Source organism: Lycium barbarum, chromosome 12 (assembly GCF_019175385.1).
Source record: "Lycium barbarum isolate Lr01 chromosome 12, ASM1917538v2, whole genome shotgun sequence".
In the NCBI taxonomy this organism is placed as follows: domain Eukaryota; kingdom Viridiplantae; phylum Streptophyta; class Magnoliopsida; order Solanales; family Solanaceae; genus Lycium; species Lycium barbarum.
The window spans coordinates 69,694,698-69,713,156 of NC_083348.1; the positions used below are offsets into that span (position 1 = coordinate 69,694,698).

Genomic DNA, 18,459 nt, shown 5'->3' on the forward strand with positions numbered 1-18,459 from the left:
GGCTAAAACCCATGAGTTTCAGGTTCGAATTCTCACTCAGTCAAAATTTTAAAAAAAATTCGCAAGACAGAATTTAAATTTCGCTATGTCCCCGCCGGCATACACTTGTTAAGGAATTACCAAAGTTATGCCGGACTCAGCATACTTATGTCTTATGAGCAGACTTGGCATAAGTATGACAGATCCGGTATAACTTTGGTAATTTCTTCACAAGTTTATGTCGGGTCCGGCATACTTATGGGCAAACTTTTAGTTAAACCTTAACTAAAAGTCTTTTCCTAGTTATGTCTTATGGGACAGACTTTTAGTTAGTTATGCTTTATGAGGCAGACTTTTAGTTAAGGCATAACTAAAAGTATGCCCGTAAGGCATAACTTTTTCTTAAGACATAGACTTTGTCTTATAAAGCAAATTTTTAATTATGTCTTAAGGAAAAGTTCCGCCTTATAAGGCAGACTTTTAGTTAAGGCATAACTAAAAGTATGCCCGTAAGGCATAACTTTTTCTTAAGACATAGACTTTGTCTTATAAAGCAAATTTTTAATTATGTCTTAAGGAAAAGTTCCGCCTTATAAGGCAGACTTTTAGTTATGCCTTATGGGACATACTTTTAGTTGTGCCTTAACTAAAAGTCTGCTCCATAAGACATAACTAGGAAAAGACTTAGTTAAAACTTAACTAAAAGTTTGTCCATTAAAAGTTTGCCCACAAGTATGCCCCCATCGGCATAAACTTATTAAGGAATTACCAAAGTTATGCCGAACCCGGCATACTTATGCCAAGTCTGCCCATAAGGCATGAGTATGCCGGATCCGGCATAACTTTAGTAATTCCTTCACAAGTTTATGCCGAATCCGGCATACACGCGACCCAAACCTTGTCTTGCAATTTTTTTTTTAATTTATGCTTGAGTGGGGGTTCGAACCCAGAACCTCATGATTTCTGCGTGAACGCTCAGGGTTGCAATGCGAAGGGCAAAAATTAAAGACCAAAAATATGAGGGGCATAATTTAAAAATCATAAATATGAGGGGCAAAATTTAAAGACCACCCCAAAAGAAGGGCAATCCGCGCAAAAAAATGAACTTTGCAGCAGTGCCTGTGGAAAGTTTTCACGAACTACAATACAAACTGAGAAGGATATCCAAACATGACATTAATGACAAAATTGCAAACAACTGCTGAGTTGGATCTTATCACAAACAAAAAATGGCTAATTTAGTAAACCAAGAGAACTCTCAAGTGCCACCCACATTCTAACAATGGCACTTCTACTCAGTGAGAACAATTGAACAAGCTCTGACCTTAGTACCATTTGCTACTAGGACAGCAAATTTAGTAGTTTTAACCTATACAGGACCACTGACAGGGGATATAAGGGAAAGAAAAAAGCTCAGCCTCATGTTACATATGAAGAAGTTGTGAAGTATTAATCAGCAATTCGCTCGAATTTAAAGCTCCCTTCGTCCAATATAGCCATCTGCTTTCTCTTCTTTGATAGTTTACTAGTTTGAAACCCATTTTGCTCAGTACTAAACTGAGCAGCTGTGCGAGCACGTAATTCCTCTAAGCTCTCACCTTCCTTGGCTCTCTCCAGAACCTGAGATGTAACATACACACATCATTCAGTGATATTTAGGTAGATATATACAATGTCTGAGTTGCAAGATGACATACCAAATGGCGCCCATACAAGTGAGTATTGGATAGAGCTTCAATGGCGTTCTTTGCCTCTTGTTTCGTGACAAACTCTACAAATGCAAATCCTCTATGGTTCCCAAACCTCATCGGCAGCCTTAAACTCTTAATCTGTAGGATGAATTTTAATTTGAGGTCAAAGGAAAAGACATTGAGATAAACAGCTATGAGAAAACATGATGACGAATGCAAAACACAAAAAAAAAGGTGTATGTCAGACATTGAAAGGAACCAAAGCATCATAATGGTTTTTTTTCTAGCCCTAGTTCCTAGTGTCTAGATCACCTACTAATTAACGTGCATCATTCTGTTGAAATCAACATTTTTCAGACTAATGATCTCCATAACACATTCCACTATCGCTGGACTCTTGAATAAAAGCATTTAAAAAACGGAGAGAATCCTGAATGCCCACTAAAATTTGGATAAAATAGTCTATCAGGCAAAGTTGAAGTAGGGCTGAAAAAAGACCATATAGTTTAATCTGTTTCTTTTTTCAATCAAAAATTATAAATCACAGCAAAAAGAATATGTAGTATTCAAAGGATTTTAGAACGATCAAGAGCCAAGGATCATATGACTACAAATTTTATACAGTTGGATCTCAAGATTTAGCCAAAGGGCAAGGGAGCACAACCTTTAAGCTAATTTACTTATCCACAAAGTGTGTGCAAAGTGTGTGCCACTTGTGGCTACTAAGCCACATCAATCCTTCCCCAGTTTTTCCCCTCTTCATCCATCCCTCATCTTTTCCTCACCCCTCTTCTGTTTCTTCTACATCATATCCAAGCTAGCATCATACCTCATCTTTTTTTTTTTGACAAGGTAACAGATCATCATACCTCATCTTTCTCCACCCCTCTTCTGTACCAGTGCAGGTACCCGGTGGAATAGTAGAGTTGTAGGCAAACTACCCCAGATACCACCATTATGAAATAATAATAATAATAATGGTGATTTATTATTAGGTAAAAATCAGTTTTGATTATTCAGACCAAAAGACCAGCATTAGAGCAATTCTATGAGTTCCACAGAAAGAAGTGTCTCACGTGGAATCAAAATGAAATTGCACAGGATATAATGCATCCTTGTGCCTCGCAGTATTTATCCTCAATAAACCTCTAGTTTTGACACTTCCAACACAGGAAAATCTAGTATCACCTTTTTACTACATAGTATACCCTATGTTACCAACAGTTAGAGGAAGTACCTGCCCAAATGGACTGAATAGTTGCCTGAGATCCTTTTCAGTTGCCTCAAAAGCAACATTCCTAACAAGCAACTTAGTTGAACTCTTATCACTCTCAGCTTTCTTTGGTACTTGATCCTTCTTAGTGTGACAAAGTTGCAATATAAGTGCATGCCCATCCAAAACAGTTCCCTGAATGACAATAAGAGGGAAGTTGAAAAGTTAGTTATGAGAGCACGAGATATATGAGCAGAAAGTTTCTATTGATGAGACAACTATCTATGCAATCCGGTGAAACTGTTAGACGAAGAGGATTTAACTAAAAATCAGAAATATTACCTGCAGATCCTTGCAAACATTGATTGCTGTATCAACAGAATCAAACTCAACGAATCCAAAACCCATAGAGACATTTTTTCCATTCTTTAGATGCTTCTTCACCTTCACAGAATAATATTAACAGGTATTGAAGGAAGACGAGTTATTTTCTCATGCAGCAGGAAGGAAATACTCCGCTAAGATAGTAAAAATCTCAGAGTCAAAAAGAGCCAAAAGAACTTACCCTCACACTTAATATTCGCCCATCCTTTATGTGGTTAGTGAAATGCTCCTTTAAACTCTCATCCGACGTCTTGAAATTTAGGTTCTTGACATACAGTGATCGTGACTGGAAAGGTGTCAAACAAGAACATCATTTGGTTAATGAAACAAGAAACAAACTTGGGAAATCAAGGCAGTTCGAAGAACAAACAAAGAGGCAACAAGGAATTTCTAAAACTACAATGCTCTTCCCTATACTTATTTCCAATAACAGAACTCTTTTGGTTTTTGCCTTTTTGGTACAGGGAATTAGCATGATTCTTTGGTAATAGTGGAGCAGCTGAACCACCATGCCATGAGACCATGAGTATTCAACAGTCTGCTGATACCAAGAGTATAGTTCATATTTAAAAATTATTTATTTCTGATTTTCTGTGAACCTATCTTTCTCCCAATCCTTGACATGCAGATTATCTACCATAATACATCAAAAACCACTTTGATTCATATGCAGGCCATAGTTGATTACCAGCAAACTAGAAACTTGTAAATATATGTAAGACTTGTTTAGTCCACACGCCATAAGTGTATTGGGACTCTAACAATGTTGATCACAACACAACCTTCCCTTGTATTCTCACACAGCCAGAGCTGTCATACCATCTCTCCAGTCTCATAAACTTTCCATTCATCCACCTTTGCCCCTCCTCAATCACCCTGGCTGCTTCCATTTCCGATGTGAAGCGGAATAGGAAAATGGAATCTCTTAGTTTCGACACCTTCAGCTCCTTCTTTATTCTCCAAGCCTCCGCAGCCCAAGAAGTAACCAAATCCATATAACCACCCAACTAGCAAACTTCCCCACAAGACATGTCTTCAGATACTCTCTTCTTTTCTGTGTATGATCATTTGATAGGATGAATCTGTGTTCTTCTCCGCCTTGGATTCTTCAGCACCTTCCTTCCATGTCAAGACTTGGCCAAGCTAATGCCTGTTTGTAAGGTTGCTCTTTGAATTTCTCAGCTTCCAGAGATAAGGAGGAGTCTCTCTCTCTCTCTCTCTCTGGAGCCCATCTTTTTTTAAACGAACTTCTTTAAAATGTTACACAGATGAGGTTATGTATCAGTGCCTATCTTCAGAAAACATACTGTTGGATACCAGCTTTCCCTTTCTTTTTTTTTTTTTTTGGGTGTGTGTGTGTGTGTTTTGGGGGGGCTGAATTATTCCTAAGGTGAAACTTCGTGCAATTTGGTGCAACACATGTCAGGGCACAGCAAGTGCATAATGACAGACCATTGATCGACAGAAGTGACAGCATCAAGAATGCTTTTGCGGTTTCCGCATATGGTAATGAACGACAGACAGAAATAACCCACAAGCAAAGATTAATGACAACAGACTTAGCTAGACATTAGTCTATACAACTCAAGTAGATATAAACAGCTAGCAAGTAGACTCATACAAGAGTTGGGACTTAGCACCAATGTATACTCTATATAAAGATGGGAAACATGGGTTTTGCAGTTCATATACCTCAACTCTATCAGGATCAACGTCTGCATCTGTTACACCTTCCACTTGTTGCTCTAGGAGCACTCTCTTTGCATCATCTTCAACAATAAGAGCATTTTTAGAATCACTTGTTTGATCAAGAATATTTCCAGGAGCCCACTCCAAATAAAGGGGAGTGTCCCTGCATTAGGACAAAGGGACAAAATTTACTTCATAATTCCAGACTTTCAAGACAATCAAAATATATTCAGTATGAAACGCAGCAAAAATGATATATTCTAGAAAGAACAAAAGGCAAGCTAGGAGAAATCTCAATCTCGCAACATCTAAAATTGCAAGGCAATTTCTAAAGCAGGAAATGGAAATCAATGCCCACTATGAGTTGACTACTTCGCAACTTTCAGAAGCAAGAAAATTTGGGAACTCAGAGGGGTTCCTAACTTCCTTTGGTGGATATTTCCCCGAGGGCCGAGGTTCCCACAATTGCTCATACCACCCAATCTGATAGCTTATACAACATGAATTGTAAGCCCACAACTGCAACTATTCACAAGACGGCTGCTGAGGGCGTACCCTATTCTTTTAACTAAATTTCTCAAAAAGAAATAGCTCAACCATTGGTCAAAAGAAACTGAAAAGCTATAAGAAAGCAAGAGTCCGAACAATCACGACATTGCCACTGCAGGGCACCACTCTAGAAGGATAATACGTAAATACCTCCCTGATATAGTTCACACTTAACATTCTGCAAGGTCCTATGACAACGCCCCCCCCCCCCCCCCAACCCCAAAACCAACTATTCTTTTTTTAAAAAAAAAACCATTTTTGCTGACATGGCAAAAAAAAGTGTACACGCTCCACCCCAAGCACGTGAAAAAACTAAAAGCACAAAAAATTAAACCTCTTTTTCTTTTTCTATTATTTTCTCCTCCTTGTTGCCTTCTCTCTGCTGGATGTGTTGCTGGTGTGGTTGATTGGAGAAATTCCAACGGCATAGCCCTGAGATTGACCCCAGCGGCCATGTTAACTCTGCTACTTCCTAATCGAACCCTAACATATTTTCAGTCATCACGCCACTTTGCTCTTCTCTTCCTCTTAACCAAAGGACACAGACCCACAGATTTTTTATTGGCTTCACCAAATTCTAAGATTTGACCAAAAAGAAATCCAGATGGTCAAAAACCTTTGGTTTGCCAAGTTGAGGTTGTCTATTTTCAATGACAAAATCACACAAAAAGAGAAGGAAAGGAACAGTGAAAATGATCAGGGCGATCTTGGAATAGCTATCCATTTTTTTTTTTTTAATAGCGAGATCTTGGAATAGCTATCCATTTTTTTTTTTTAATAGCGAGATCTTGGAATAGCTATCCTTTTTTTTTTTTTTTTTGATAAGCTGATCTTGGGACAGTTATTAGAACCCAAAATTCTTGTGGAACTAGAATTTTTTGTTTCTTCTACATTTATTTGTATATGGCTGGTTATGTACATCAGTATTGTCTACTTCTGTAATAATGATCAAAGCACCAATTATTTTCGTAACTAGTTACAAATGGCAGTACAACTCCAGCAAATCCATATCCAGCACAGAACTTAAACTCAAGAAACGGAAGTCTAGTACATGTTCACTCTTTCTTCATTTTCAAGGGTTCGCAATTCTCTAGAACAAAATTAAAAATATAATGAATTCCCTTCTTCTCTTTCCACGGCTTCATAATTCTATTCTGAGTCTTCTCTGACTAACAGAAACTGAGATAACATAAATACACCTTGTTTCGATAACACGAGGGGACATTACTTATCAATGACAAAGGAATTGCCGGAGTTGGAGTGAGAGGAAGGCACAAGGTTTAGATTGAGGGAGAGTCGCCTTAACCCCATTGAGCAGAGGTGGAGGAAGAAAGAAACAAAAAAGAAGGCCAAAAAAGGGTTAAAAAATTAAGTGGTGAAATACACGTGTCAAGCACGTTATTCCACCACCCGACACAAATCTGGTAGTTTCGTGGGAGGGTGCATTTATTACACTTCCAGAAAGCATAAGGGGGTAATAGGCCCCTAGCAAAGTTTAAGTGTATAGTTGAATATCCACAATAAGTGGATGAGTGTAATTGTGCATTATCCCAATACTAAAGCTATCCTAATCTTGGTTTGTTATGAATCATATCATGAAATTTCGTTTTTGCATATACTGCTACTTGTTCAACTAAGAAAATCACTTGTATTAAAAGCAAGAAATGATTGTATACACTTACTTGAAACGTTTGTATGCTAGACCCCGGAAAGCTGCACGTGCTTCCGCCGGCTCTAGGAAGACAACCTAATTGTTATTAATCACAGAAACAGCAAACAATCTTGTTATGTCCAACTAATTCACATAATACTCAACATAACAGAACCTTGATCTATCAATATCCAATGAGAAATTTTTGCAGGTAAATCTTTTGAAAGAAAAAGAGTGTGACTATCACCCTATTGCAGGGCAAAGCGGAAAGAGAACCATTACAGTTCAAGAATAGTCATTTAAGACCAAAGGCTACAAAAATAAAAACACATACCAAAGCTAAGGTTTTGGTAGGAGGAAGAATAATCTTATCCAGGCTCCCAAACTTCCCAAACATACTCGCAAGTTCACCTTCTGACGAACCATAAGGCAAGTTCTTAACTAGAATAACGTGATTGCTTCGTTTTGCTCCATCAGTTTTTCCAGCAGCGTATTCTTCCAATGAAGCAATATTAACTCCAGATTTCGCAAGAGCCTTTTTTGTCTCCGCTATTACTTGAGTCTCACCCAATGCTATACGTACAGCAAGATCATCAGCTTCTCTATCAAGAAGATCACTTTTACTCACACCAAATTTTCTTGCAATATTCTCGACAACCTAATATATTTCAAAGAACAGAAGGAGATCATTTTTACATACAAGTCCAAACGCTGACACGGTATGATGCATACCCAACCCAAAAGAGAAGTAATTAAAGATCCTGAAGCATTTCAGAAATTGATCAGACAAGTAATAAGAATATAAGATAGCTAAAAAGATTTGAACAACCAAATCATCTTACAACAACAACAACAACAACCCAGTGAAATCCCACATTGTGGGGTCTGGGGAGGGTAGAGTGTACGCAGACCTTACTCCTACCAAGGTAGGATGGCTGTTTCCGAAAGACCCTCGGCTCAAGAAAAGCATAAAAGCATAAAAAAAAGGTCAAATAAGGCTAGGAAAATCAAAGCGACATGGAAAAGCAATAATAAAATAATGCAATCGACACAGATACCACAGGATAATCAAAGCACAGGAAATAGCAGATAATAGCATAAATCGGAGCACAAGAAATTATATTGCGATACTGCGACTACTAATAAGAACGGATAACGAGACTATCTCCTAGCCTTCTACCCTAATTTGGGTCCTCCAAACCCTCCTATCTAAGGTCACAAGAAGCATAATTTAGGAACAAAAATAACTCAAATCTGATCAACTGTAAAAAGGGATAAACCAGTCTATTACAGCAAACATCAAAGATCTGTAAAGTTTCTGTACACAGCGCCCCTTCCCCCCGCAAAAAAAAAAAAACATCCAACGTCCATTTGTACCATGTTTGGTTGGGTTTGAGGAAATTTAATTTCCATATAAAAATCCGCATGGAGTTGTACAATGTTTGGATGTCAATTATTGTTTTCCTCATAAATAATACATGTCTAGTAATGCAGAAACTTATGTATTATTCTATGTGGCGTAGAATGTGGGATAAGGATGTGTGTATTTGCAACACATAGATTAAATTTCTAAAATGACAGAACTAACTCTCACAATAGTAAGAATAATTTTTTATTTATTTAAAAAACAAACAAGTATTCTAAATTATACATTGCGTACCACTTAGTAGCATATCAATCATTCAACAAGAAATAAGCATTATTAATCAACGTATTACTAATATTACCTACATTATAATCCCCATGCTACTAATCCATGTATTACTAATCCCTATATAGCTACAAACGGTCTCTAAGGATAGATAACAAAAGAAAAATTAAGAGGAAGCAGAAGACGTCAAGAACTAATACAAATTGATACTCCTTGCCTCTCATTTTAACTATGGCTTTAGCTCTTTTCACGACCATTAAGTAAAAATTAATACAAGGTATAGTTTACTAACTGCTTGTTTGGATGGTTGTTACCTATCGTATCATGTTGTGTTGTTAGTTTAAAAACAATGTGTGTTTTGATTGTTAAATTTTAATGTATCGTATCGTTAAATCCATTGTTTCGTATCGACAAAAAGTCCCATTTTATGCGACCAACTTGGTGTTATCGCGTCGTTACTTTAACTTTTTTTCTCATTTTTATTATCTAATAATTCTACTTTATCATTTACCCTACCTTTTTATGGGAGCTCCATCCCGCACCCAGACCTTTTTGTAGGTTTTTCCTTCAAATCGCTGATGTGTGAGATTATGTAACGATGGAAAACGATACAATCTATCCAAACATTGCGTTAATCAAAACAATACCATACAATACAACACATTACAATACAGTACGATACATTATAAAGCAATATATAACAACCAGCAATATATTAACTCCGCCTGTGTGAGCTCGCTCACATTGCCGGTCCCAAGCCCGGATAAAGGAGGAGGGTTGCCGAGGGTCAATCGGAAACAGCCTCCCTACCCAGGTAGGGGTAAGGCTGCGTACATCTTACCCTCCCCAGACCCCACTATTGTGGGATTACACTGGGTAGTGACCAAGACCATAACAACCAGCCAAATGAAGTGTAAGTTACCCCTATATAATGAAAGTACATTGATTTTTTTCCTTAACTACTATGCATTCTTATTAATAATAAAGGTATAGTTGGATTGTCAACTTTAGTTTTGAATTCCTAAAGCGTCAACTACTTTGGGACAATTTTCCTCGGACCCTGCGTGAACGCGGGATACCACGTGCACCAGGCTGCCCTTTTTTTTAGAGTGACTATTAATTTGTGGATGGATAGAGTATTAACTTCGCTCAAGACCTCTCTATAAGTAAGAACACCTTAGTATAAGATTGTATCCTTACTCCTTAAGAAACCTAACGATAGAAAGGCATTGCACTTTTGTTTTTTGACAAGGTAATATTTTATTAAAAAAAGTACAAAAAGTACCAAGATGGTACAGGGTACAAACGTCCGACTACCACCACTGACAGGACAAAACTACAAATCTCCTATCTCTTCTAGAAAGTTCATATATTACTCCATATTTTCCATGACACTGCTTTTACACCAGAAATACAAATTCAAAAGACAAATTCTAGAAGGGCATTGCACTTGATAATGATGGTTGTTCTCATGTTGCAGGGAACACAAGGACAACTCCCAAAACTCTCATTATTTCATTTAGACTCAAGTTAACAACCCTAAAGTTTGTTTAAAGAGAAATAGGTTGCTCTCTCCCCGCCACCATCATCTCTCTTTAATTTTTTAGATACCATGAATAACCATGAGCCATTATTATTTGTAAGTAGACGGGCATGAACTATGAAGCATCTCTACAACAACTGTTCTTCAGCCTTCAGTCCAAACAAGTTGAGGTTGGAGATGACTCCTCATTGACCATGTTTCTCCTTTTAAAGTCAACTCATGTCATATCATACCAAATAAAAATAAAAGTGAAAAATAAGTTAAATATGTATAATAATAGTAATAATTATACGAGATAATAGCAACGTTAGGTCAAATTGTGCTGACCTAGTTTAGATTTCTATTGGTGCACGTTTAGCGTGACTTGCAAAAAGTGTGTTGGTTACCGGAATGGCACAAGGAATACCTCAGAAGAATACTACAAAGATTCAACTGACGGACGGAGATAAGAAAGATGGATGGTGGAACCGCTGGGCTAAGACTGATAAATCGCCCCAAAAAGTGCAGATTCGAGTTGGTGGGGTAAACCTAACTCCACCAAATTAGAGGAATACTACTCACTTATCTTATTGGTTTATAAGTATGGGAAATTGGATCGAAATTGAGAGAATAGAGAGAGCATAACTAATGTTATATTAAATTGAAATTTAATTCTCCTTTTTTGGTCGAATGATGGGTCTCGATGAAAAAATAAGAAAAGTTTTGTTGGAAAATCTAAAAGAGTGAAAGTACAAATACACTTTATAGATCAGGAATGAACGAAAACGATGTAGTAAAGTTAGATGTGATGATCTGCCATAGGCCCGATCAAGATAAAAAAGTATGCCTCAAATCAAATCCAAAAATTAGGATCAAAATTTAAATACTCCATATAAATATGCATAGTTGTCAGCTTGTTTCTGTTTGGTTTGACCTTTTTTTTTAATCGAAACCCAAAACCAAATATTACCGATTTTATAAAATTTAAAGCCAAACCGTATTAAACCGGTTCGAGGTTTACTAAGTCGGTTTGACTCGGTTTGCCGGTTTATTTTGAACACCCCAATGCAGAACTTACCTTTCACTTTGGTAGGCATCTGCAGAACTTACCTTTCACTTTGGTAGGCATCCTTCTATGACATAACACCCCAGTAGCACTTCTCCATTTCAACTATCCAGTTTAACTAATATGAGTAACATCTTCTTCTACAACTTCATTCTCTTGAAACAACGAGCCTAGATATCTATATTGTTTGCATTATGGCCCTGCAATTCTTTCCAGTCTGACTTCAATTTCGCTCTTCTCGAACCGACTAAACCTGCAGTGCCTGTATTCAATCTTTTACTTCTACTCATCCTAGAACCTTACTCTCTAAAGTGTGTCTCCATAGTACAAGCTTTTGCTAAAGTGCTCGCTTATTTCATCACTTGAACACAAATGTCGTCAACATGAAGCACCTATGCTCATACTAAATTTCTCCACTTAGCTGCTGACTGTAGTTACACAAAGGCTACTCTTTCCCAAGATATTGCACATGTAGTCCAACCTCCATAACAACAAACTTAAGGGGCTGGACCTTGGAGAATTACGTGTATACATTACTTTCCATCACTCAAGTTCAAAAAAATAACCAGGTCTTTTTTTTATAAGGTAAATGGTTTATTCAGAATAGGGGGAAGCCGTATACAAGTATAGCCAAAAAAAAAAAAAAACTAAATCAAAATGTGGTTCTCAATAGAACTCAAGCTTCCTTACAAATAGGGACCTCATGGGCACACCAAAAGGAAACTTTAACAAAAGACTACTTTGCAATTTTACAAAATCTTATTCAACCCGTTCAAAGACTCTGATGTTTTTCTCTTTCCAGATAACCCACATAATTGCTAAAAGCGCAACATTCCATGCCCTTAACTTATCTTCCCCCTCTTGTTAGCACATCAATGCAGCTAAACTAGTTGCAACCCAAACCAACTGAAACCACCCTACACAATTGATTAGCCACTTGACAATACAATAGGAGATGATCTACATCTTCGCCCGAACGTTGGAACCTGACACCAAGTAACATAGGTTATCCTCCTCTTCCTCATGTTTCCTGCTGTCAAGATCACTCCCCTTGCTACCAACCCGCAAAGAAACAAGCCTTCCTCAATGACCAGGTAACCTATATAGAATAATGAGGGAACCCACATTAATCTCTCCCTAATAAGCTCTCATACTAAAATTTAACAATGGATAAGCCATCTCTATTCTCTCGCCATCTCCATGCATCTGATCTATCATTAGGTGTATCCTGCCAATACAATAACACAAGCAAGTTACGAAATTCTTCCATCTCCCAATCCTACAGGTTCCACCTAAATCTCAAACCCCCAATGAACTCCCCGCTCAAGAGACAAACAAATTTGTTGGACTATCATCTCTCTTCAAAAAATAATAACCAGGTCTTTTAACTTTCCTACAAATGATCCAAACTTATTGATGTCTTCCAGCCATTTTCTAAATGATTGCACACACTAGATGCATAGTCCTTCCACTGTTCCAAACTAAGAGATAACTTGCTTTTGTAAGCAAAACATACGTATCATGATACACAGTAACATCTCTAGAGATGTGTTTTTGTTACAAGTTACACGAATCCAGATAAACCAAGGAGCATCCAACTCATATGAGACATGTAGAAGCATAATAAAATCACCGGTTGATCTTATTGTTTCTAGCAAACAGAAGAGCACCAGCATCACGGAAAAGATGGATTTCAATTTATAATATTTGATAGTGTACATACAGTGTCTGGCCGCATAAACAGAGTATTCCAAGATCGTGTGTTTCCACTAGCTTCAGATGCCTTCTTTTCCTCTTGTCTCTGCTGCTTAAATGTGTTTGAAGATTGCTTGGTATTAGCAACTGTCCTACAGAGTAATAAACGACCAACTTATTATAGCAAATTATATCCTAAATTAAAAAGAAAAAAGAGAGAGCTTCTCTTGGCATATATGTATAAGCAAACAATCTCAATGGATGTGAAAACAGAAAAGAGCAGGAGAACAGCGGTTACTCTATCTTCTCTGAAGAAATTTTCTGTTTTGCTGGCATAACATGAAGCAATCGTCCTTGAAAAATTGAACTGTCCAGCTCTGCTAGTGCCCTGGAAGAAACAATAAATGAATAATGCAAGGAAGCACTGGAACATGCAAAATAGACACATACATACAGGACCCAGAATTTATAGCATGCATAACAGTATGCTTCTTGCAGGTAAATAGCGTAGTAGCTTAGAATTTGGATGCTGATTGACAGGTACCTAGCAGCAGATTCTGGTAATGCATAGAGAACATATGCAATTCCTTTGGACCGCTTTGTGTCTTTGTCAACAACAATATGAACCTGTGAGACATTGCCAAATGCTCTGAAGTATTCTTCCAGCTCCTCTTCCCTGAGTCATAAACCCATTTATTTAAAAAGAGCATATATTAGGTTCATTGAAGTCATTACAGTGAGCAACATATCGAGTTAACTAAATAATCCAAAAAGGGGGAAAAGAAGAACTAAGATGTCTTACGTAGTGGTGTATGGAAGATTACGAACGAATAATCGTCCACTCTCCAGATCTTCTTCCTTTTCATCCTTAACACTTGATGAAGGGTCAGCAGGCTCAAGCGACTCATTGTTAGATCTGGAGAACCCATCATTCAACAATTCCTCTGTATCATCAGGTTCAAGGATATTATCAGCATTTGCATCTTCACTGTTCTTGTCACCTTCAGCGTCACTTTCATTATCACTACCATCGTCTTCACTACTTTCTGAGTCAGACCAATCTTTCCTCACTCTACTCTTGAAATAATCCGTATCGGTCATAACTTTATCATTACAGGAGCCGTCAGGTTTCTCAGATTTTTCACTATGTGACAGAGATTCCTCTTTCTTAATAACCTCAGAGTCATCAGTATCCATTTTTTCCTGGTTTGTCTCTTTTCCCTGGGATTGCTTATCGCCATCCTTTTTACTTCGAGAAAGAGATGGAGCCGTTAGTGCATCATTTGCCCACAACTTTGACTTATTCCGAGGCTGCATAACTTCAAGGAACTCTTGAAGCTGAGGATCCTCATCCTTACTCTCCTGTTTACTATTCTTTTTGTCCCCTTTTAAACCTGCAGACTTAGAACTTTTGTTTACTTTTGCATTCTCATCCTCATTTGTCAATTTCTCTTGTTTCTTCAAAGTGTGCCTGCTCCATGGACGAGGGATATTTGGATCCCCAATTTTCCTAGCAATCTGGCTATATGAAAATGAATTTCATGTGTCATTTAAGAACATCACCAATAAATGTCCACTTTCTTGTAGAAAAATAATTATCCATGACCTATGAAAATAAATATTCAAATAACTCACGATGTAAAATAGAATAACGCAATAAAGTTAACAAGATCTTCATGAGCTTACAGCTTATATAAGGAGATTTCCAGTTGTTACTTGGAAAAAATTATAAAGGTGTCATCTTTTATACTCTTACTTTCCCAGTTCATGTGGCAGTTTTTGACTTGGCACGGAATTTAAGAAAGGAAGACTTTTGAAACTCGTGGTCTAACACAAACAACGACAGTATTCCATATATACAAAGAAGTCATTCTTTTTGGGGCAAACTAAAAAGGAAAGTATGCCACATAAAATAGGACAGATGGAGTAACTGAACTATGTGTATCTACTCATTTCAGAATAATGGAATAGGGAATAGAGCAATGCATTTTCTTCTTCCGCTAAGTATGTATGTCACCCAAGCAGAATATCATAGTAACTGAAGCAGAAAAGACATACCTCACAAACAATACGACTACTATCCATGAAAGAGTTGTCAAAATACTTGAGAGCTTGCTCGGCCTCTTGCTCTGTTCGAAATCCTACAAATCCAAACTGCCTGCTTTTCCCATCTCTGCTTAACGTGACAATCATTCGACGTCAAATAAATTTCAAAGTCAAACACATACCCTAAAAATCTCCATACTAGCAACAACTCATATATACCGGTCAAAAAATCAATTCTTGGATGAAACCACTAATAACAACTGAAAAACATTGATGTTACTGTATCAACAACGAGTTCTTTACTAATTGTGGTTAGCTTTATGAATGCTCTATAGCTTGTTCTCTCCATTTTGACACATTTCAGTCCAACAAAATTGGATTTACAGCACTAGAGGTTATCTACAGCTCGCATTACTATTAAAAAAAACATAGGAAGAACTAAAAAGGAGGAGAGAAACTTAACGAAGTACGCATGAGCTTGGCGTCAGTGACTTCCCCTTTCTGGGAAAAGAATTCTCTAAGGCGATCCTCGGCTACATACTTGGGCAAATTCTTCACACATAATCGCGACCTTCAATACAAAAATACACATTATACATTTAATATTGTCCAAGAGCACCGACCCAACAACAAAAAAATCACATCTTTGTAATCTAAATCAAACAGAAACTCACAAAACTGAGTGATGGGTATTCTTGAATTCAAACATAAACCACAATAATCAATAATTGTTATAACCCCACCAAGAAAAAATCAATTCTTCCCATTACAAACAACGAGATAGACAAAACTCCATTCTGGGTATTAATCAAATTGAATAAGCCAAAAAAAAAAAACAATAATTGTTACAACTTGAACAAGAAAATGCAAGTGTTTGCATTTGCAAATGAACCAGAAATTCAAAAACTGAGTGATGGGTATTCTTTAGATTAAAATTCACTAATAAAAACAGGCAACACTCTTACATTGCTGTGCTGTAGCTGCCAAAATTCAGCGAAGAACACCTTTACAGCCTATGGTTTTGCTTCAAAGTAAGCTGAGAAAGAGAGAGGAAAGGCTGTGTTTGGCGGTAGGGGTTTAAGCGATGATAGTATGGACCGGGTCGGGTCGGGTCGGCGTGGAAATAGGGTTTGGTGAGCTTGAACTCTGCCCGGATAAAAAAAAAAGAGGTCAACTTTAGTCTTTTTTTTTTTTTTTTTTTGGGTCAAGAAAAGTGTCTACTTATTAAATCAAGAAACAATTAACCTTATTTTTCTAGATTCACTCCTATTAAGTGTTATGTGATCAAATTTCAATGCCTATTTAATTAGGGGTAGCTAGTCAATTTACATATTTTTTTCTTAGAGTGAGTGGTTTCTTAAGGGGTGTGTACATGGCTAAGTGGACTCTTTTTTATCCGGAGGGAGTACTAAATTTAATGAGTATTTTTTTTTTGAAATTTCTTTTATCAACATTACTCACAAAAATATATTTAGAAAATATTTGTGAATTTTTAGTAGAGAAAACGACCAAAATGGTCCTTAATGTAAGGGGTTGGACTAATTTAGTCCTTCGTATATACCCCATAATTAAAATAGTCCAATTGTGTAGAAAAAGTTATTATTTTAGTCCTCCTATATAGCACGTACCCGAAATAGTCCTTAATGTATGAAAAATTATTCATTTTAGTCCTCTATATATACCATGCAACCGAAATAGTCCTTACTGTATGAAGTCTTTCATATATAACACGTAACTTAAATAGTAAAAAAAAAAGATCATTTTAATCCTAAAGCTTAAAAGTAGTAACGTAAGTACAACAATTTGTTACTTTTCTTGTTTAGGATTGAAATGATCAAGTAAGGCAGAATTTGTGGTCAATTGAGCAGGTTCACTTTCTTAAAATATTATGAACTTATACTGTATACACAAAAGCTAAAACCTATGCCTAATGTGCAGCAAAAGCTTCGCCTATATTGCCCATCGGGCAAAAGTTCTAGCTTTTGCTTATAACGCAAAACTTATGGTCAATTAAACAAGTTCACTGTCCTGAAATATCCTAACTTTTGTAAACTTATGATGGGCAACAAAAGTTTTTTTTGTGTTGTCAATTACGCATTAGTTCTAGCTTTTTTCTGTAAGGCAGAACTTGTGGTTAATTAATAGGTTCACTATCTTGAAATATATGGAACTTATGCCTTATACGTAAAACTAATTTATGTTCTATGGGCAACAAAAACTCTGCCTAGATTATTTTCTTCAGCAAAGGCTATTTTTTTAAAAATTTATTAAGCGGTGATAAAAAAATCAAGACCAGCCCCTTGTTGCCATTTGTTAATTTAACCCTTAGGGGTTGTTTGGTACGATAGATAAGAAAAAATAGTCCCGAGATCAAAATTAGTACCGCCTTATTTCTTGTTTGGTTACTAATTCTGGATAAGTTATCCCAGGACAAAAAATAGTATTGCGATAAGTTATCTCAATTAGAGAATGAAATAACAATCCCAAAATTAGTTATCTCGGGATAGAACAATTAAAATGACAAAAATAGCCTAGAGATCCCTCAAATCATTTTTCTACTAAAGAAGATGGAGGATATTTTTGTAAATTTCTTAGAAATTATGCAATACATGTTACTTTTAATACAACAAACCAAAATAACTGAAAAATGGGCAATTTTAAAATGGGGATAAGGGAAATTTGAAAGTTGGGGGTGAGGATAGGGTGTGAGTGTATAGAAAGTCTTTTGAGGGAGGCTATGATTAAGGAGGCTCAAAAACTGAATGAAGCTTTGAAGTGTGTTGAGAAAGAGGATAAGGAAAATGTAGAAGTGGTTGCATTGTTGGTTGAGTGTAATCTCAAATTGGATTGAATAGAGAGTATAAGGTAACTATTTTGGCTAATGTTGTTTGGTGATTTGTACTTGTGCTGCTTTATTTTTTGAAGGAGAAGTCTAAAATTAACTAAAAAAAAAAAGAGGGCAATTTTAAAATGGGGACAAGGAAAACGACTAATGAGGAAGTGGTTGCTTTGTTGGATAGTATAATCTCATATTGGATTAAATAAAGAGTATAACGTAACTAATTTGGGTTAATGATGACTATCCGTGGCTAATGCTATTTGGTGTTGTACTCGTGCTACTTTCTTTCTTGCAGGAGAAGACTAAAATGAATTGAAAAATGTGTAATTTTGTAGTATTTGCTTGAATGATTGTGATTGCACTTCTGATTTACGAGCTTCACTCAAGTTGGTAGTGGCAAATTATGTTCCAAGATTTGCATTCTTGAATTATCAGCTAATTTTGTAGATTTCTGTCGTTATAATGTGAAAATATTAATTTTGTA

At 36.7% G+C, this 18,459-nt stretch overlaps 1 protein-coding gene across 2 annotated transcripts; it reads right to left on the bottom strand.

The window, feature by feature from the left end:
* Positions 1 to 1,124: 1,124 nt before the first annotated feature.
* Positions 1,125 to 16,265, bottom strand: LOC132621427 (multiple RNA-binding domain-containing protein 1-like). 2 transcript variants are annotated; one of them, XM_060335693.1, is made up of 15 exons: positions 16,102 to 16,265; positions 15,600 to 15,707; positions 15,149 to 15,263; positions 13,893 to 14,608; positions 13,635 to 13,766; positions 13,389 to 13,478; positions 13,119 to 13,242; positions 7,491 to 7,814; positions 7,188 to 7,252; positions 4,960 to 5,119; positions 3,449 to 3,553; positions 3,226 to 3,327; positions 2,908 to 3,078; positions 1,677 to 1,808; positions 1,125 to 1,599 (listed from the first exon to the last, which is right to left on the bottom strand). In XM_060335693.1, coding segments are annotated over exons 1-15 (2,517 nt in total). In that variant the 5' UTR covers positions 16,104 to 16,265; the 3' UTR covers positions 1,125 to 1,428. The 2 variants fall into 2 exon arrangements, with proteins under 2 accessions (XP_060191676.1, XP_060191677.1); XM_060335694.1 differs by lacking the exons at positions 15,600 to 15,707; positions 16,102 to 16,265 and having other exon boundaries at positions 13,893 to 14,612.
* Between the last annotated feature and the right edge of the window lie 2,194 nt (positions 16,266 to 18,459).

What these genes read in the sequence shown, in the direction of transcription:
- LOC132621427 (XM_060335693.1), bottom strand. An exon ending in TGTTTATGCGGCCAGACACT is followed by an intron (nt 7,815 to 13,118) that starts GTATGTACACTA and finishes GAAATATATTAG; the next exon opens with GTTGTCGAGAATATTGCAAG. An exon ending in GGCGAATATTAAGTGTGAGG is followed by an intron (nt 3,328 to 3,448) that starts GTAAGTTCTTTT and finishes TATTCTGTGAAG; the next exon opens with GTGAAGAAGCATCTAAAGAA.